The following is a 20071-nucleotide window of genomic DNA, read 5'->3' on the forward strand; positions in this document are numbered from 1 at the left end:
TTACATAGAATTCTAATTGTAAACATTATATGTATATGTTATATTTTATATGTAATAATAAAAATTTTATATGTATGTGCAAACTGTGTGTTATGTTCTAATAAAATTACTTATGCCGACTATATTTACGTATATAATCAAGAGAAAAAGTTGCTTCCTTAAGTATGTATATATTATATTATACGTCAGTACAATTTCATAAAATGTTGCATGATATGTCGCGCTTGTGTACAAGAGCGTGATTTAAAGCAGTCTTGAAATAAAGCGGTCAAAAACGTAAATATAGTGCGATTTGTATTACTGCATTATTATATGAATTATTGGCAGTTATTCAATGAATTCATATATCGATATACTAGTAATAAATAGTAGATATAATCGTGTAATATAAAAATCATACGGTCCAAACGCATAAGTACATGATATCCACATCTGTAAAATGTCGCGTCTGTTTAATTTACGATTTTCTTCAATTATAAAAAGGAATAAAAATTCAACGGCTCTGATGAATAAAGGAAATTTATGGACAGCAAATGAAATAAAAAGTGTATTCCATCAAAATGGTAAAGGTTATGCCCAGCTCTATTGGAAACTTCAGGAACACATGTATCCATTATATAAATTTTTGGATATACTTAAATCGAAGGAAATTCGTCCTTTATTAAGAAGAATGAAAGTCTTACGAAATAAATATGACATTAATGATGAAAAAAAAAATTTCAGAAACATAGGATTTATACTGGGTGGTATTGGTATAACCATAGCTCTTTGCGAAGCCAAAAATCACAGAGGTATATATTATTAAAGAAGATATGTCTTTGTATATGTAATTACATGGAATAAACATCCATTTACTATCAATATTTTTTACTAGATAAACAGTTTTTTCTGGCTGCAAAATATGGCAATATTCGAGAGTTAACGAATGTGAGTATTCATCAGATATTTCATCATAGTATCAATTGCTAAGAAACTGTTGGTTTGTAGATTATAAAAGAAGGTATTGATGTAAATATGCGCCATCCATTAGGTTGGACAGCATTGCATCTTGCTGCTATTAATGCAAAACCAGAGGTTGTGAAACTTTTATTGAAACACGGAGCAGATGCTAATCTTCAAGATGAATTCATTAACGTTTATGGAACTGCTATAGAAAAAGGATTACATACTTTGGATGGTACAAGATTGAAACAAATTACGATAATTAAATAAAAATAGCATAGTTGTATATATTATTCATATCTTACAAGATATTGCATAAATTTCCAAATTTCCAGTGCTCATGATAAGGGAGGAAGAATTTTGCGATCATTTGAATAGTAGGGCCACTTTCAAAGGTTTTACAGCATTACATTATGCTGTTTTAGCAGACTCTAAGCCTTGCGTACAAGCATTATTAGAAGCAGGAGCTGATCCAACAATGAAAAATGAATCAGGACATAGAGCAGTAGAATATGCTAAAGATGGAGAACTCAAAGAAATGCTTGTAAAACGCGCGATAAAATATGATGAGATAACGAAGGAAAAAGTACATATGATTAAAATCAAGCTTTGATTTTTATGTAGTGCTATTTTTGATCCATTTTTTTGCCTGATATTGTAAACAGGAATTAGAAGAACGTCGTAGATTTCCACTAGAGCAACGTTTGAGACAGTATATCGTTGGACAAACTGGAGCAATATCTATCGTTGCATCTAGTAAGATTTATTTTATACGCTTAATAATTTATATATAAACATAAGGTGTATATAATACTTTTTGTAATACTCTGTGTAATTGCAGCTATTAGAAGGAAAGAGAATGGATGGATAGATGAAAAACACCCCTTAGTATTTCTTTTCTTAGGTTCATCAGGAATTGGAAAAACCGAATTGGCTAAGCAATTAGCTGCATATATACATAAAAATAAACAGGAAGGATTTATTCGATTGGATATGTCAGAGTATCAAGAGAAACATGAAGTTGCTAAACTGATTGGTGCGCCACCAGGGTAAATTTTATTCCTATTTATCACGCTATATGTATATTTCAGATATTATAAACATAACCTACCATTTATTCTTCTTTTTTATTGTATCGATTAGATATGTTGGCCATGATGATGGTGGACAATTAACAAAACTTTTAAGGAAATGTCCAAATGCTGTTGTATTATTTGACGAGGTTGATAAAGCGCACCCCGATGTACTGACTGTTTTGTTACAATTGTTCGATGAAGTATGATTACTTCTGTGTGTTTTATCGAATATATGACATTAAAATATTATATCAAAATGAAAATCTAAATATTTGTTTAGGGAAGACTCACTGACGGTAAAGGTAAAACAATCGAATGCAAAAATGCAATTTTTATAATGACATCAAATTTGGCAAGCGAAGTAATCGCTGATCACGCAGTACACCTTAGAGAAGAAGCTCAACGTGTAATGGAGCAAAAACTGGATAAGAATGTTGACACAGAGGAGGATCCAGAACACATTGAAATATCTCGTAAATTTAAAGACGAAGTAGTATGTATTGATTTCTTTACAATATTTTTTTAACATTTTTAGAACGAATTTAAAAAAAAAAAAATGTCCTCTTCACAGGTGAGGCCGATATTGAAGTCACACTTTGGTAGAGACGAGTTTTTGGGTAGAATAAATGAAATCGTATACTTTTTACCATTTTCTCAATCTGAACTTATATCGTTAGTTGTAAAAGAATTGGAAACTTGGGCAGATCGTGCGAAGAAAAGGCATAAAATAGAATTGAAATGGAATAGAGAAGTTCTGTCACTTTTAGCCGAAGGATACGACACTCATTACGGAGCACGCTCTATTAAGTACGAAATTGAAAGACGCGTTGTTAACCAATTAGCTGCTGCTCATGAACGAGGCCAATTAGGTATGTAAATTATTACTAATATTTAAAAACAATTTTTTCAAATTTTAATGAAATATTGTTTCTGTGTTTTTATAGAAAAGGGATGTTGCGTATTACTTAAAGTCAAATGGTATAAAAATGGTGCGAATATAGCGTTATCAATACGACGCAAAGGTGCAAAAGATTTTGTCGATCTTTCTACAGAGAATTTGACAACAAATGTAAATTCGACATTTTAATAGCATAAAAGATTATTGCAGGTGTATAATTTCAACAACTGTAGAAAATGTATTATAGCTTGATCTCATAGTGCGTATAAATAAAAAAATTTGGGATGTTTTGTATTATTTATTGTAGAGATGAAACAATGTTTGTAATAATAATATATGTTTAACGATGCGCGATAATTTTGAGATCCATAACGAAACAAAATGTAAATAAAAATGATAAAATCCATCATATCCGTACAAATTTTTACAATTTCTTTCTATTACACCCTACACTTCGTTTCTAATATATAGATGAAATGAAATATACGATTCTGATGGATATTAGTAGTTCTTTATTTTAAATCGAATCACGAGGATACATTACAAGAAAATATCGATTACACTTCACATTTAGGACACATTGCACATTCTTTACGACGTTAGTAAGACTAGAGACATTTTCGAAACGTGCAGAAAATCAGTTGTGGAAACTGTTTCTCTGCCTTGCTTATCGATCGCCCCGCAATACCATAAACCTTATTTCTTTCGTCAATTATTGTTTGTACAACGATCATAATCCAAATAGTATCATCGAGTAGTTCTAACCACTGGGAATCGCGATAGATGCGAGCATTTTTATTTGGTTTAAATATTATCGTGCAAGGCAAATTCAGGTCCAACAAGGGGGTGTCTATCTATGTATTGTATTGAAAAGTAGCAAGAAATAATCGACGCGTGAGATCGTTCTTGAAATAGGCGCATGAAAGTTAATGGTAGAAATACGATAAAAATGTAACGTTTATTCCGAGATTATTAACGAGATTCTGTTTCATCATTTATGATGAATGCGGAAACACGAAATTCATGTAGTCGTTACATGCCGTCACAGCTATTACAAATATATTCGGAATGTTAGACGCGCGTATTGTATTAGACACCCAAAATGATTGTTTTATTATACGGTATACGTACAAGAACATTTTTATATGTATATAATATATACATATAAGATATATAAATATATTATATATATATATATATATCTTAAATGTGTATATAAATAAAATATGAATATATGTGTACATATATGTCTTTTTTTTTTTTTTAATATAAATACCATGTATGTGGAATATAATAGAAATACTGTTAAGTATAAGTTAAGCGTACGATTCGGACCACGCTCATAATTAGCTAAGCGTTTCTTCCCAACAAACCTTTTTCTCATTTTCACCAACTGTTACGTGTTACGTAATCATATACCATTACATGTATATATATATATATATGTTTATATAACATATATTTATATTTACTTACAACATACTTAACGAATTTTAATTTTTTCTTTTCACCAGGTAACGTTTGTCACATTATTAGTATTCTCGCAGCCAACGAATCAAAAACATTTTAATCGCTGTAATACACGCATGTACGAGCCTAAAATATTTATAAGTACGGCAGGTTCCTTAGTCGAACTCTCTTAAATTAACAATAAATAGATATAAGCTCTGAAATTTTCAAAATTATCGGTATATATGATATGATAAACTTTGGTCGGAAATGTTCACATTTTCATTTGGTTTTCTTTATTTGTTTGTCCTTCCTCGTTATCTTTCGTATAAATCAGACTTCGTTATTAAATACATAGAACTTGATTTCTTGTTTCTGTATTTATCTATTTCTCTTGAACTCTTTAGCGGTGTTGTATGCCTAGCAAAAGTGTGAGAAAGGAACGTAATAAATCGAGAAATATATATTCTATTATTCAGTAGTATTTCAGAAGATCCGTATTTAAGACTTGTGTCTGAACGAACGTTACACGATAATAGTACACGCGACAATTTTTTGCATTTTCTGTTGCTGCTTATGTACTCGTAAATAATTACGACATTAACAACGATAACGCGATTATACTATATTTATCGGAGGAGAATCGTTTTCATTAGGCTTTCGGTTCGTTTGTAATTATTCAATGGCGCATCCACGCACGCCTTGTACTTCTCTGAGGTCAGTTTTGTTGCATAGTACAAACTTAGGCCTAGGAAGTACATATGTATGTATACTAGTCTGAAATCACCGGAGTGGTTTCAGACTATAATAAAAATCACATTAGGACTAGAAAAACATATCATTTACCAAATTATTCATCCTTTTCTCTCCTGTCTTTTAATTTTTTTTTTCTTTTTGTTCATTTTTACCTTTTATCCTATCACCATCTTATTTACTTATAGTTGAAATCACCCTTCGAACGTCTTATCTTGAAATTACTTCGAGCAAATACTGTACTGTGTAACGGAAAGTACGGTGATGTGTTTCTTATCATTTGAAGCACGATTATCTACTATCACTCATATTCGTTACCACGAATAGAATAATTATCTTGCTGATTGTGTAAGGTACATTTAGCCGCCAGTAGAAACAAATTATACAAATACCAAATACAAATACGTAGTGTGTATATACGAAACGATTGTCTCCTCCATACGCAAATTTTTCTCCTTCTTCCTTCCTTCAAAACATTCTCCCATCCACTTGCTGTGACACGATTCCCTGTTTATGAATAAACGAACTGTTTATCTCACAATACGTACCATTTCCTCTAGGTCAGACGATTCAATCTCGAAGGTCATAGTAAACCTACGGAAAATCTGGTACAGCGAAATATCGTATTAATAGATTCTCGAGGATTGAGGGACATCGATCCTTGCGATTCGCTGAAACGGACAATAACGATGTATTTTTTTCGCGGTTTTCTTATTCGTTAGTGGTCTCGAGTACATCCATAAAAGCGGTTTCACATATATAACACTGCTACTGTCGTTTACATATACCATTTACCGATTATTTATCCTATGCTTTTTGATTGTACTCTTCCCTTCGCAATCCGGCAAGGAAGCGAAACAAAAAGGAATAAAGAAGAAATTGTGTCCACGTTCCCATAAAATGGCCACGTTTTGTTTTTTTTTTAGAAAACGGTACGCGACGAACGTAACATCGATCGATTCTTTTGCTTTTCTACTCCTTTCTCTTCTTCTGTTCCTTTTAGTGTAACGTGTGCCACATGTCGATGGTTTTCCTCGGTGATTGAGTCATATGAAGCCAGTGCTCTCTTCCTTGACTTCCGCTTCCTTCCACTCCCCGAATCACTCCTGTGGCTGGACCAACGATACAGGAACCGACGATCACGTTCCCTCCGATAAACTCGTTGCTCGAGTCCATCACACATACCTTGCGAAAGAATTAGTTCAATTATTTTATCAATTTGAATCTTTCCCATTTTTTCTTTTCTTTTTTTTTTTTTTTTTACATACGATGAAAATGTTTTTCAGGAATACACTCCGGGTATCAAAATCGATGGATGTAGCAATTAGATCTATCGATATCTCGTCACTGGGTTCAATCCGTTTCCAATAATGATGTTTCGTTTGATGAACGATGAATCGCTATTTGTTCGTAATATAGAGACTTGCATGTTAGAGTCGCAAGGACTACTTTTGCAAATTTATTTCCTCCATTTAACTTTCTTCCTATACATCCTATACATCCTATACATCCTATACATCCTATACATCCTATACATCCTATACTTCCTATACCATTACATTTCGTTTTACTTCAGAAAATATTTACAAATTTTCTTTCATCTATGAATAGCCTTCTAAAGATCTATAAATCTTTACTATCGTTGTACGATATATATCTGATCATGCATATTCCACGAGCTTCAAAATTTTAGAGCAAAACGTGATCACGCGAAAGAAAAGATAGCGTGTCTATAAGACTATTCTGAAGTTTCCAATCGGCTGGAATTGCCTATTTTGCAACGTTGGATCGGTCGCTTGACTCGAGAATCATCGTTGAGGACTTTTACAAAAAACCACGGAAGTTCATCGATATTCAGTCTAGACTCGTCGTACGACTACGAAGGTCGCCTCTTTCTTGTTTGCTCTTTTTTTCTTCGAGGCTTTTTTCCGGACGCGACAGAACGCTCGTCGATAATCGCGACCGACAACTCGCCAACTCGCTATGTAAACACGCGATTTCACAAAGCAAATAAATTCTCTATTCAACTAGTACAGGTTTCCACAAGGATAGTATAAGCAGGAACTTCTGTTTTTCGTTATTACTAGCGTAGCGTTTAGCGTAGACGAGAGACGCGATATCGCTGCGGTTTTGTAAATCACACATTTGACAGTTCAATTTACCATTGTTAATCCTGTAATACAATAGTAGGTCTAGTCTACGTTCTCTACTTATTTCTTTTTTCTCTCTGTATAGTTTTAAGAGACGACTGGTCGGTTCTACGGATGCTTCCTGATTGTCTTTCTTTCTCTTTTTCTTCTTTTGCATGAAAAAACTATTTAACCGTATTTAACCGTAGCGCTACGTTTGCTCAACGTGGTTGTTATACGTACGTATACGTTTGTTAACAGATCATCTTTTGACAAAATCATCATCTTGCAGAAAGTACTATTATGATTATAGAATCACGGTAAATACGATATAATCTTTGCTAACCGAAAGAGAACGACATATAAAAAAATAAGAGATCCCTAAATAAAGCAATCGTTATTTAGTATTTGAAAGATTGGTGAGATCAATTCGAGTGGCAAGTTAATTCGTTTCTCATAATTGTTAGACTAATGAAATTTCTTTATTTATGATTATCGGCTTGTGTATACGTTTCAATACGATCTCGTAGTTTTGCAGGATCTAAGATACAAATTTGTCACTGCTGCAAAATTTCACTAACGACTCACGTTCAAAGTCTATATCCGCCGAGTAACAAATAAAAACGTATCGATGAAAATTGTTCACTACCGAAGTTGCGAGAATTGATTGGAATTCAACTCTACGGGGATCTGGTGTTTTCTAAATTGTTGCTAGGTTTTGTAGGCGACCCTATGATGTAAATCAATAACTTGTAATCGACGGAACTCGTTTATAGTTGGCAAGGTTGCGTGATCCCGAGAACAATACTGCAGAGTTTTACGTTTCGTGGAAATGGCTGCGGAGGTATTGCTTTTGAAATATTCGATGCAAAGCAGATGGTGTCTATCGCATGTAAAATAACTTGACTGTATTTTACAAAAGTACGCAGATACATAAAAATAAGGAACTTTGTATTTAACGAAAATATATTTTACGTATATCTTATGAAAAAGTCGTACTCAGAGCTAATTATTCGTGAAACGAAATTTTTGAATATCATTTTAATTTTTATATCGTTTGAATATCATTTAATTTTAATGGAATTCGATACTTTTAGTTAACTATATCGATATCTATAGCGATAGCCTTATTAAGGTCAAAAAAGGATGGTCATTTTTTATTCTTCTATACTTAATTTAAGATAGATTCGTCGATATTAAACGAAACGGATGTTATTGGAAAATTGTTCGAAATGCACAGGACAAATAATGTCAAAATAGAAATAGATGATACATACATGTGACTATATTGTAACTTTGTTCCTTTCTTTTTTTTTTTTGTTTTTTTTTATCACACTCGAATTACAGAAAAATCGAACGTATACACGTACTATGCCAATACGTACGTCGATTATCGAACAATTTTAATATCTCGAGCTACTAAACAAAGTTGCAAAGTGTGTTGAATTTTTTCGTTAATACGATTTTTATTTTAATTTTCGCACGATCTTTGACGAGAAGGAAAAAAAAAAACGGCGAGCTACGTTTCGCAACATAAAAATTGAAAATTAAATTTTTCCCATGCTGCTGAAAATGTGATTTTTCTCTCTTGTTACAGAGCCGTATAATATAGTTGGAACGCTCAGCCTCGTGGAATTTTGTTACGCATATCAATACACGAACCGTTGATTTAAATAATATTTTCAATGGGACAACCCACCGACATCTGACAGTGGTCCGGAAGATAAATCTTTTTCGAATTAATTAATATCTTTTTAATATATTTAATATATCTTTTATTCATCATGTGTAATAATAGATTATTCTATGCGAAATTGCAAGTATGTGAAAACTTTAATGGAAGATCGATATAATCGTATTATTTTCCAACAATAAGATAAGATAATCGAGGAGACGATTCATAAAATCTGTACTTATTAAATGTATAGGATTTTGTTTCGAACAAATCTCCAAGGTTTTGTGAAAGAAAACAAGAAAATTTCAGTCGTATTTCCCTTTTAGTTCACCAAAATTTGCTCCGATTTTTGGTTTAATGGAGTAGCTTTTTATAAAATGTCATAGATACAACGAAATTTACGAAAGGCGACGGACATTATATCTTTGAATCAGTTTGATTTAAATTATTCCTCCGATATGAAATCGATATGATCTTCGTGCAAAACACTTTGAAATTGCTTCTCACCAGGACAATGGTTTTATTTACTCGACGATACGAGAGCCTGCATTACGGTGGAACTAGAAAAGCTTGATTAAACACGTTGCACGTATATCTACCTCGATGGCTGACGATGCAAGATAGTTGGCAGGAACATTAAAGGACATTGCCTCGTTCCAAACGGGACTGGTGGTCGCTTTTCTTACAGCAGTTTTCTTCTTCTTCACCCTCTTCTCTCCGCAAAGGAGATTTACTTTCACGAAGGAATCTAAGGTTTCTTTGTCCTGCGTAACACAATCAGGCGCGTCACGTGGAATATGAAAATGCTCAAATTGTCGATATCTTTCATGACGCAAACGAACGACAGCAAGAAGAGACGTCAATTTCAGACATCGATTAAAAACGGAATCAGCAATCAAACGAAACGAAACGAAACGAAACGAAAATGATTAACGTTTTAATAGTCGCACGAACCAAAGTTAAGTGACAAAAGTTGATGGGAAAATTAGAGAACGAAAAGTAGAACTAAAATATTACTAAAATATGTAAATAAAGTAACAAGGAAATTTGGTAAATTCGATCGAGTTACCTGTGGTGGAAACAGATTTCGCGCCTTCAAAATCTGTACTGTTAATCGTTCGGCACTGGGCAGATAAGAGAGCGACAGTAGAACTTCTTGAATTTGTTCGGGTGGCTTCCGTTCACGTTCAATGTCTCCCCAAACTTCTTCGGTCGAGGTAGGAGAATCTAATCGTAAAATATTTAGCGGCACTTTGACAGAACCTACTATGTCATTCCTGGAGAAACGATCGTAATCGAGCACCTGTCAGACAGAAAAAGTTTGACTCGATTAAATCACCGATTTTCTGGTGCGCGTAACGTGAAAAATGTAATTTATAACTCGTATCGTAATAAATGTTAACGAAACATTAGCCTTCGTTGATCGAAGGTTCTGCTAATATTTCTGCTATATTAGGGTCGATGACCCATATTACAAAAAATCTTTTCATGCGCCGAAAGGAAAATTAAGAAAAAATTAAATGTCAAAAAATATACTGTTTAAATAGAACTGTGTTTGCACCAAAGAGAAACGAATAATACCAGTACAATTTAATCGAAGATAAAGGTTTTGAAACAAAGTAAGGACCATCCGAATTTGATACGTCTGTTTCTCCATTTACATAAATCTATTGATTTCAATTTCGTAGAAACCCGATGTTTTTGCTATGTCGAGATGATTTATTGCATTACGAATGTTATCAAACCAATGAAACAAACGTAACAGATTCCACTTTTTTCCAACGAAATAACACACAAACGAAGATAATTGTCGCATTGTTGTTTGATTTTGATATATCGAATAAAAGTAAAAGTAAAATGGAAAAAAAGTACTTGCGATATTTATCGATGATAGAACTTAATAGCTAACACAGTAATAATGTGTCAATTGCCTGTAAAACTAGGGTCCTGTCTTGAAGTTCGTCGTTGCTGACGGGGAACTTGAATTGTTGGTCGAAGAACGGATTCGCCTCGTTACGGTATATCTGTGTCTGTCGTTTTCTCGAATCCACTTCAGGGCTGAGCGTCAGCTTCACGTAAGGATCGTTGAATCCTCCTTGATCACTTCCAGCCAGGTCGTGAGCCTCGATCAGGTGTACATGCAGGTCCGATCGATCGAAGTCGTATTTGAATCGCAAATGCAGCCGGCCTAAACTCTTTCCATTTCTAAAATGACAGCCAGCACGAAGACGCGCGTTATTTCCACTTCTATTCGTTTCTTATCGAACGTATCTGTATCGAGTGATCTGAATTCGAATGACACGTGTTCTCGTGGAAATGTATCGTGGATGTATGTCAAGTTGACTCGAGTTGGAGAACCAATATTAACAAGCGTAAAACCGAAGATGATATTATACACGACGATCGTTGTTTTCCTTAAGTTACGCAATATATAATTGAACGAACTTTGGCGCTCTAAAGAGCCTCGTTTAAATTAGCGAATTCCGGTGCTTGAATTGAAACGAGGCAGAGTTCGAACGAGAGTCATAAGAGAGTTTGAGAGCATATATTTTTCTTGAAGTAAATAACAAACTGCGGCAGACCAAACGTTCTTAGATTGCTTGATCTCGAGTAAGCTAATTAATCTGAACAAGATCCGATAGGGGCAAAGTGATTTCAAATTGTTCCAGCTCGTACCGATCGATGTCGTACAAATTATGTAAAATTCCATACGTTGGATTTAATCGGAACAACGTATCACAATCAAATGGAACATAAAATTCTAAATATTTGTTTCTATTTCGAATCAAGCTCGAAATACTTATCAATCAGTTATTTTCACTCGGCGTCGAATAGGTTGCATCGTATTTAACGATAAACACGGATCTACGTGCGCACATTGCTTAGTCGTATACGTGGTACACGTTCCAATTAGCAGACGCGGTAATACGAAGAAGCATTAACGCGTTCTTTGCCTATTGACCAGGGGATTGATCATTCGCGTGTCTCGCGTTCAAGTCAAATAAAACAGCTGACTTTCGTATCAGATTGCAGTATATCCGGTAGGTGCTTATCCTTTTAGGTGGTATATCCTTTTAGGTGCTTTGCATGTTCCGGGCAGGAATAGATGGACATGTAGGTCGTGCGTATATGCAAATATAATATGCGTATCTGTAAAGTGGGCTAAAGTTGCGTTGTGTTTCGATCGTATGAAAATATTAAACGTCCACGATAAATGATGGCGCGTAATAATAGAAGCACAACGTTTCAATGGTATCGAATGATTTAACGGGAATACGATCGTGATCCGATTATACTCCATGTTTTCTTTAACTGGTTTCTGGAACAACTGTAGCGACGTGAATTGGCGTGTTACGAGCACGCACAGGATGTTAATATCGTTTTAAAGTTGCGACCTTTAGATTTTTATACGTATACATATATACCGTGAATTCTATTGATTTAATCATCGAATAAAATTAATTTAATATCGATAGACTTTGTTGGTTGAACGTTTAATAAATTTTATTCGCGTTAACCGTGCTCTCTTATGTAGAAATAAAGAAGGAAAGCGAATATTTACGCGTTGGATGATAAAATCTTTTACACGTACCCGCGAGCCTTAAGATAAATAGGTCCATCTCTTCGTTGGTAAAGATCAGGTTGTATGGAACCGAGTGGTGATGCCGGGGGAGGTGGTCCACCTTCGCTGTTGCATAAAAGGAGTACATATTACGTTTCAAGATTATAGATCAAAGGTAATCCTTATAACGGAGATTTCTTTTTCGGATAAAAAGATTATATAGGTGGGAAATGATTGCGAGAAGCAAAATAAAAATCAATAATTTATTCAGCCATGCACGATCAAACTGTGATTATATCAATGGAACTTGACGTCCATGTAATTCTTCATTCGTTATCTACTACAAATTGACTTTAATCGATTACGTTCAAGATTACATCGCATAGATTTTAAATGACAAATAACGATCATCGTCCGATCACGGAATGATCGGGGAATGATCGGGGAATACCTCACCTTGCAGAAATGCGTGATGGTGGAATAAGAAGAGGTGAAAGACTTCGACCAGCTGATCTGGAAGCTACGTGGGCAACGCTTATCGAGGAACCACCACACGAGGAGCTCACACCTGTTGCCAGAGACGACAAAGAGCTCTGAGATGGTGACGCATTGTTGCTCAGAAGACTTCCCGAACAACTGGCTGGACTCCCACAGCGTGCATCTAACGATGCTGCACGTCCAGGTGATGGTGATCTGTGCGTTTCGCAATCGAGTGCAAGGTGCGTGTCAATTCTTCTTCGTTATATAATCAATTACGAATAATATAGACGAAGATGACGGGTGCAGTGAATGGCCAATGAACGACTAATAAAAAATCGATGTTTAACGACATGTACTTTGAAACAGTGGTATCGATAACGATAACTGTAACGATAACGAGCAATAATACAAAGATCGATCCCTTGTGGTAAATTAAAGACTTATTTTTATTAATTTTATCGTGGCAACTCAATTTATAAATATACCCCTGTTTAATATTTTACGATATGATAAAATTTAATCAAGTCCGATATTACTGTACTATACGGTTAATTAAGAAGTTCTTGAAAGCCGTCAATATATTTCTTGAAAAATCTGTCTCGCTTAATCGAGAGTAGCCGAAAAAGCTAGCTGGCCAAACTTTTCTCGAGGATCGCTTTGTCAGATTAAGAGTTCATTAAACATTCGTTATGCCTCGACCCGTCATGCCTCGGCTATGCCCGAGTAATTAACAAGATTTCATGGATTCAACGAAAACTCGGACACTCGTCCAGTGTCGTTTAATAATTCTAATGGAAACGTTTAATTTCGATGCATTATATAACGCAGAACGTCTACCGCTTATAATTATTCGTCTGCCAAGGAAGAAACAAATAACGCGAAACGAATCTTTCATGTAGAATATAACCATATGCAGGAAAGATTTCGTCGTGCAACTTTGTTCAATCATTTCACGTCAAAATCGCTTTACATTTTATAAATAGTCTCTCGTATGCAGAGTAGCGGGCTTGATCGAGATTGGCAGAAAAAAGCTCTTTTGTGTTGTCAAGTTATTCGATTATATCTTTAATTAAATCATACCTCGAACTCCTGCTGGGTGGATAAGAAGAAGCAGCGTGCAAAGGGTCCCGATGATGATGGTACCGTCCATCAGGGCCAAATGGTCGAATCTGGGTCGAAGTTCCAGTGCGATGGATGGACGGTCCAGGCGCACCTTCCAACGAGCTCTGCGAGCTCACCGACGAATTTCTCGTGAACAATCGTCCCATGCTTCCGGATCCGCCACCGCCGCCAGGATAGCTTCGACTTTGATGCGGCAAGCTCCCTGTTTCAGATGGTAATTAGATGTAATGTCGTTTACAGGCAATATTGACGAAGCTGGTAACGAAGCGACGATCAATGAGTCCCCGTCTACTCTATTATTACGTTCCACTTAACCTTTCGAAGACTCTCTAACACCATTGATCAGAAATTTCAGCATTCTCGCAGTGATATTTTTTTATGACCAAAAATGTGGTCGAAGCGTGGTGGACCGGTAGAACGTGAAGCGTTGAGGTCTGATACAAGCGTTGTTGTGACTTTACATTGGTGACACTGTGTGATTTGACAAATTTACATGTATTTTTATTCTAATTTCTATTCTATTATATTTCTATTCTGAAATGACAGAAATCACATGAAACGAATCACACGAAAACAATCAAATTCTGTAGCGGCACTCGACAGAAAACTTTCTAACGGTTTCTGTCCCGTGTTCTGTAACGTTCTGTCTGTCTACGCAAACACCCTATCCTTCGGACAAGACGATAGCCAATGATGTCGAAACATCTTCATAGCATATTTTTAACTAGCCTAAAGACCCGCTATAAATCGTAGGATTTCCCTGGCTAAGGTCCTTCATAATTTTAGAGCGCGACAGAAGAACTGGTATCTCTTGTCGATTGGTAATTTTCAATGTAAGGATGGAAGAGACTGTTGCGATATAGCGAGATCGTCGAAGATGAAAAGGTTTGTGTTATACTAATTTTCTAGCGAAGAATCTTACCTGATTCAATGACCACGGAGGAGCATGGCTGCACTGCGTGTTGTTCCTTGGCAACGTTAAACTCCTGAAACAGAATTTCTATTCGTTAGAAGCATCGTTGGAGTAGAATTTATTCGATTTCTTCCACCTGTCGTTTTGTTTCTCCGTTCCTGGATAAAACGGACTTTTTCAAAATACACGTATGTGTATTACACGCATGTAAAAGAAGTTTCTATAGAAAAAATGATGCCTCTTGCCACGAAACAACGCAATATCCCATCGCTGTCACTTATCCAATATGCTACACTTTTTTCTTTTCACCTTTCCTTTCTATCGCAACGGTCTTCTAAATTAATTGACCATTTTTTCACTCGTAAACCCGTCCAGTGATAACTCGAATTTAAAAGAGAAACAAAGCCAACAGTTCCCTTTAACCAGCCAGCGGAACGTTTACCCCCCAACATGCAAAAAAATGAATTTCGATTTCAAAGTTAAATTACGCGTACGTACGTGCTATCAAACGCGTTCGTGTTACGTGTGCGCCATACAATCTGGGTCAACGTAAAAAGAAGAAAAATATCGAAAACGAAAAAAATATTGGGATGGAAAAATGAGAGAGAAGGAGGAGCACGACGAAATGCAGCAGAATGTCTGTGTTTCGATGTTGCGTAATATCGTCCGAAGGAGCCACAAAATTTCCAACGATTCGTTCAATTTCCTCGAAATATTCGACACAATTTCTTCGCACAATTTCCCACCTTTTTTCCCTGTTCCCGAACGAATCGTGTTCCCGTTCCAAGAGATCCTGTTTATTCCTGCATCCGTAACTAATAATTGTAACACGAATACATCGGCAAAGGAGGAGGAGGTCTACGACTCGTCTGTGTTTTTGGATATTGGCAACGGACACACTCGACGCCGGGCCCAAGAAAACATGGAAATTAATCGTTCGCTGATTGGGCACAGTCATCGATCTATTTTTAGAAAAACGTGTAAAAAATTTTCTTGACAAAGAAATTTATTTATTTCTTTCTCTTTGTTTTTTTAATGCGGAAATGTCTACTGTTTTTGTTTGTCTGTATTCATAAAATCTTTTTGGAGAGTTGAAAAAGGTCTGAAACACGTGCCGTGTGTTTTTAGTGGAGAATTTCGAAGCTGTTTTTTTTTATATCGAATATTAATTTTTCATCGAATCAATTTTTTGCAAACAAAATTGTTTCAATACGTTTAAGTATACGTTCAATACGTTTACAGGTTGATGTTAAATATCAGTCGATAAAGAAATAGTAAGAAAATCGTTTCGCTACATATTGCGGTATTCTATTTGGTTTTGAAACGGGGAGGCATCTAAGCAAGCATTTCCGTGGTTACGTAAATATTTCCACACAATTCTGCTACCAATTTTGCAACCTCTATACCAGGTAAATATCGAGACGTTCGTTCGATCTTTCAAATTCGCCGATAGCAAATCTGTGTACACATGGAAGGTAAGCAAATAGAATTGCGTATGTTGAAAGTTGTTCGAATAAGTTGCTGAGAAATTGCAATAAAAGAAATTACGGAAAACGGTTTCCTTAAAATACTCGCTAAATAAGTTTTGTTATATCTTCTGCAAATGTTATCTAAACACTAACGTGGATAAAATAGCGAAGTAAAGAATTGAATATTTTCCAAAACATAAAACGACATCAATGACAAATCAAAAGTTCTTTGCATTTAACGATAAAAAATATCATGGATGGAGCTAAAAAATGTTGCGAATTAAAGAATAAAGAATTAAAAGTTGATCGGTCAACCTAATATCCTGCCGTTTGTCCTACCATTTATTCTTTAGCTTAGCAACAGTTTTGGAAAAAAAGTTTATACAACGCGAGAAGATCGCGTGAGATTTCGTGCGTTCTCCGCTTTTCATCCAGACTTAAATAGATACGCGTACAATGTATAACGTCACGCGCGTGGCTGAACGAGACAAAGTCCTTTTTTGTTCGTTCAATTTTTTTTTTTATTACCACTTTCTAATTCCTATCGATATTCGTGCGCCCAAAGGAAATGTTTTCTGGTTGTTTCGTTATGGACCGAATCCAGGAAACTCCGAATCCAAAAAATTGAAAGAATTGAGACTGTAGAACCGGTCTGTGAACGCTACAGAAAACTCGTAAAAATCCGAATATTCTGCTCGTGAAATCTTTCTGTATTTCCGTGAATATAACTTACGAGAGGGAAGTCTTTCAGCTTTGATAAAAACCAGAAACAAATACTCTTTTCATCGCTTCGTTTATAATAATAAAGGCTTATCAGATAAATTTCTAAAAGAGAAATCATTTTTCGTTAAAGCGTTTTTATTTTACTGTCAACTATAGAACGGGGAGACTCTATTTTGATCAGAAGCAAGACTAACAGATTTATCAACTAATTTCTAAGAACAAGTGATCTGTCTTTCTGTCAACTCGCTAAAACGTGTTACCTCGTCTTTTTTAAGCGACCTTTAAAAAACGTTATCGACGAATAAATGTCGCACGGTTAATTAATATTCCTTATCTGGGCGTTTCGGGAAACATCGTAGATCTTCTCTATAAGTTATCCTCGCGCTAATCTTTATAACCGTCCTTTAACTCTTACGAGGTAACAAACAGACCGCGATCGCCGAGCAATTTTAACCAGGTCGAGGATACAAGCTAATTTCATTTCCGTTGTCACGATTCATCGGTCGAGCTTCGTGTTTTTCAATGGCGAGCCCGTCTCACTTTCTGCGATTTCTAACGATCCGAGAAATATAGGATAGCTTCGTTAATTACTTCTCTGCCAGCTGACTACCACTTATCATATTTTCATACCACACTGTTTCACCTATTTGTTCACCTTTCCCATCTTTTTCCTCGTTTTCCGCTTTTCTTCGTCGTTTAACCTTGCTCCAATTTCTCCACAAAGGCGCACAGGTTCAACAGTTGCGAAGTGCGAAGAGACGTCCTGGTCTATCGATGCGTTAATTAAATTGTTTTGCCATTTCGAAACGCTACCGAAGGACGTTGCTGTTCAGAGATTATCACGGTGAAACGATTGCCAGATTGGAGAATATCGGATCGTTGAATCGTTTGATAAAATTCTCCGAGAACGCGAAATCTACTTGCGAATCGACGCTTTAATTCGCATCGAGATACCGTTTCGCGAAGGATATTTCTGTCTGCTCGGGGCTAAAAGGTAACAAGAAAGATCGTTCAATTCCCAGAGCATGGCGGAGAATCATCGCTTTTACGTATACTCAATGTATAAATGCTTTCTTGGTAAATATTGTCATTGAGCACGTCGCACGATACTGTAATACTTTGACTCTACTATTTTGCCAATTGACATAGGGTTTTATTTCTTAATTGGAAGAGTAGTTAAATAATGTTGTTCATTGATTGAATTATAGATATTTTTCTAATGATTTATTTGTACAAGGATTCATCGACTTTTACTATATCGTTATACTTGTACAAAGTACGTGTTGTTATATCCCATTTGCATATAGTAAAATTAAATTTAACTTACTTAAAGTTTAGCGTTCTTTAGATAAAATGTTTCATTTCATGTTCGAAGGAATTTGTAACTAAGAAATGATCCAGTTAAGGTAAGTAAGTATAGAAATACTTTGGCTGTTTGGTTCATCGCGAGAAAGGTTGTAAGTTTCTATGATAATGGAACGAATGTTTTAGAGCGGAAAAGGAGAGTTGCTTTCAAGTTTCTTTTTCCCTGTGAAATTCTGGCAATACTGCATCTTTTTAATCGTCGCGATAACGAGCGCCAGCAAACATATATGAAAATGAAATTAGGTCGTCGTACAAATAATTTTCAACCGTAAATTAAACGTCCTGTACGCGCGTATAGAAAATATTTTCATACATAAACACGAAGTTAGATAGACAGAACTTGAAAATTCTATCGTACGACGAGTTTCAAATGAAGTTTATAACTTCCTTGATGCGTGATAAATAAACTGGAGCCTGATTCCTTCAAGTTATCGTATGTCATGTATATTGTATCTTCATTCATGATCTCTTACTGAAAATCCACTGATAACCGTTCAAAATTCTACCGATTTTACGATACTCTCGATTCCACTGAGTTGCGATCCGAATTTAGAGGGAGACCGCGCTACAAGTAATGGAATACACATACAATCTTATGCATTCACCTGTTGTAACGGTGAATCAAATCAGGATCAATTCGTCATCAACAAGATTAAAGCGTGTTTATAAGAATACACATACAATAACATAGTAATAATAATAAAAACAACAACAACAACTACAACAACAATAATGATAATAATAATGTAATAATAAAACAGGTTATATAAGGCTAGGTATAACACTCGCTACGCTACTTGTCTGACTAGGCGCGGCAACTATCCGCTACATTCTACTTGTCTGACTAGGCAGAGCACTCGCTCGGTCTACTCTACTTGTCTAAATAGGCACACCGTTTCTAGCTGATTTACACTACTTGTCTGACAAGGCATAATGGCTGCTCGACCTATTCGACTTGTCTATCTATACTTATACCTACCGACACAACGGTCATAGTTGATCTACACTATTTGGCTGATTTAAAAACAACGCCCGCCTCTGTTCGGCTTAAACTACTTACCTGATTAGGCATATCTTTAAGTGGCGCTTGTCTACACTACACTATCGAGCTGGCTAGGCATAATGGGTTACTTCATCCATATTACTTATTTAAATATGTACTTTTATTTCGCAACATAGAGTATGACACGAAACTAGCAACACGTTCAGTCGTGAAACTCGTTTATTTCATTACTATGGCTACACATACGTGTAACATTGAAAACGTAATCTACGATTTTCCTGAATCCTCAATGTACCCTGTTTATTCTACTTGTTCGACTATGCGCACGCCCCCAGCGAGCTTTCGCTTCGATAACGAGTCTTGCAACGAAAAATCATTCCTCGCATTATTTCGCAGTATTTCACATGTCGAATTTATTGTCCCTTTACACTTAGAAGAAACATTTTATACACGTGAATTTCAGAAATTCCTAGATAGCTTAAAATTTCTATCTTAAATACCTGGCACATTGG

At 35.5% G+C, this 20071-nt stretch overlaps 2 protein-coding genes across 2 annotated transcripts in view; one reads left to right on the forward strand and one right to left on the reverse strand.

Moving 5' to 3' along the window:
- The first annotated feature begins 162 nt into the window (after positions 1–162).
- LOC117211271 (caseinolytic peptidase B protein homolog) lies at positions 163–3325 on the forward strand. Its single transcript, XM_033454969.1, has 10 exons — positions 163–791; positions 875–927; positions 988–1177; positions 1278–1528; positions 1608–1698; positions 1784–1991; positions 2086–2218; positions 2299–2511; positions 2590–2887; positions 2963–3325. Exons 1-10 carry the CDS (start codon positions 440–442, stop codon positions 3103–3105), a joined length of 1932 nt encoding a protein of 643 aa, XP_033310860.1. The 5' UTR covers positions 163–439; the 3' UTR covers positions 3106–3325.
- Positions 3326–4429: 1104 nt separating this feature from the next.
- Positions 4430–20071, reverse strand: part of LOC117211268 (synaptotagmin-6) — a 93406-nt gene continuing 77764 nt past the window's right edge. The window contains exons 3-10 of the mRNA XM_033454965.1: positions 15009–15072; positions 14045–14288; positions 12941–13177; positions 12515–12610; positions 10854–11127; positions 9992–10225; positions 9522–9686; positions 4430–6303 (exon numbers count right to left, since the gene is read on the reverse strand). Of these exons, the coding sequence (XP_033310856.1) occupies positions 6118–6303; positions 9522–9686; positions 9992–10225; positions 10854–11127; positions 12515–12610; positions 12941–13177; positions 14045–14288; positions 15009–15072 (1500 nt within the window). The 3' untranslated portion in view covers positions 4430–6117. The remainder of the gene's footprint in view (positions 6304–9521; positions 9687–9991; positions 10226–10853; positions 11128–12514; positions 12611–12940; positions 13178–14044; positions 14289–15008; positions 15073–20071) is intronic.

This window comes from Bombus bifarius, unplaced genomic scaffold, assembly GCF_011952205.1.
Source record: "Bombus bifarius isolate JDL3187 unplaced genomic scaffold, Bbif_JDL3187 scf7180000008227, whole genome shotgun sequence".
Classification (NCBI taxonomy): Eukaryota; Metazoa; Arthropoda; class Insecta; order Hymenoptera; family Apidae; genus Bombus; species Bombus bifarius.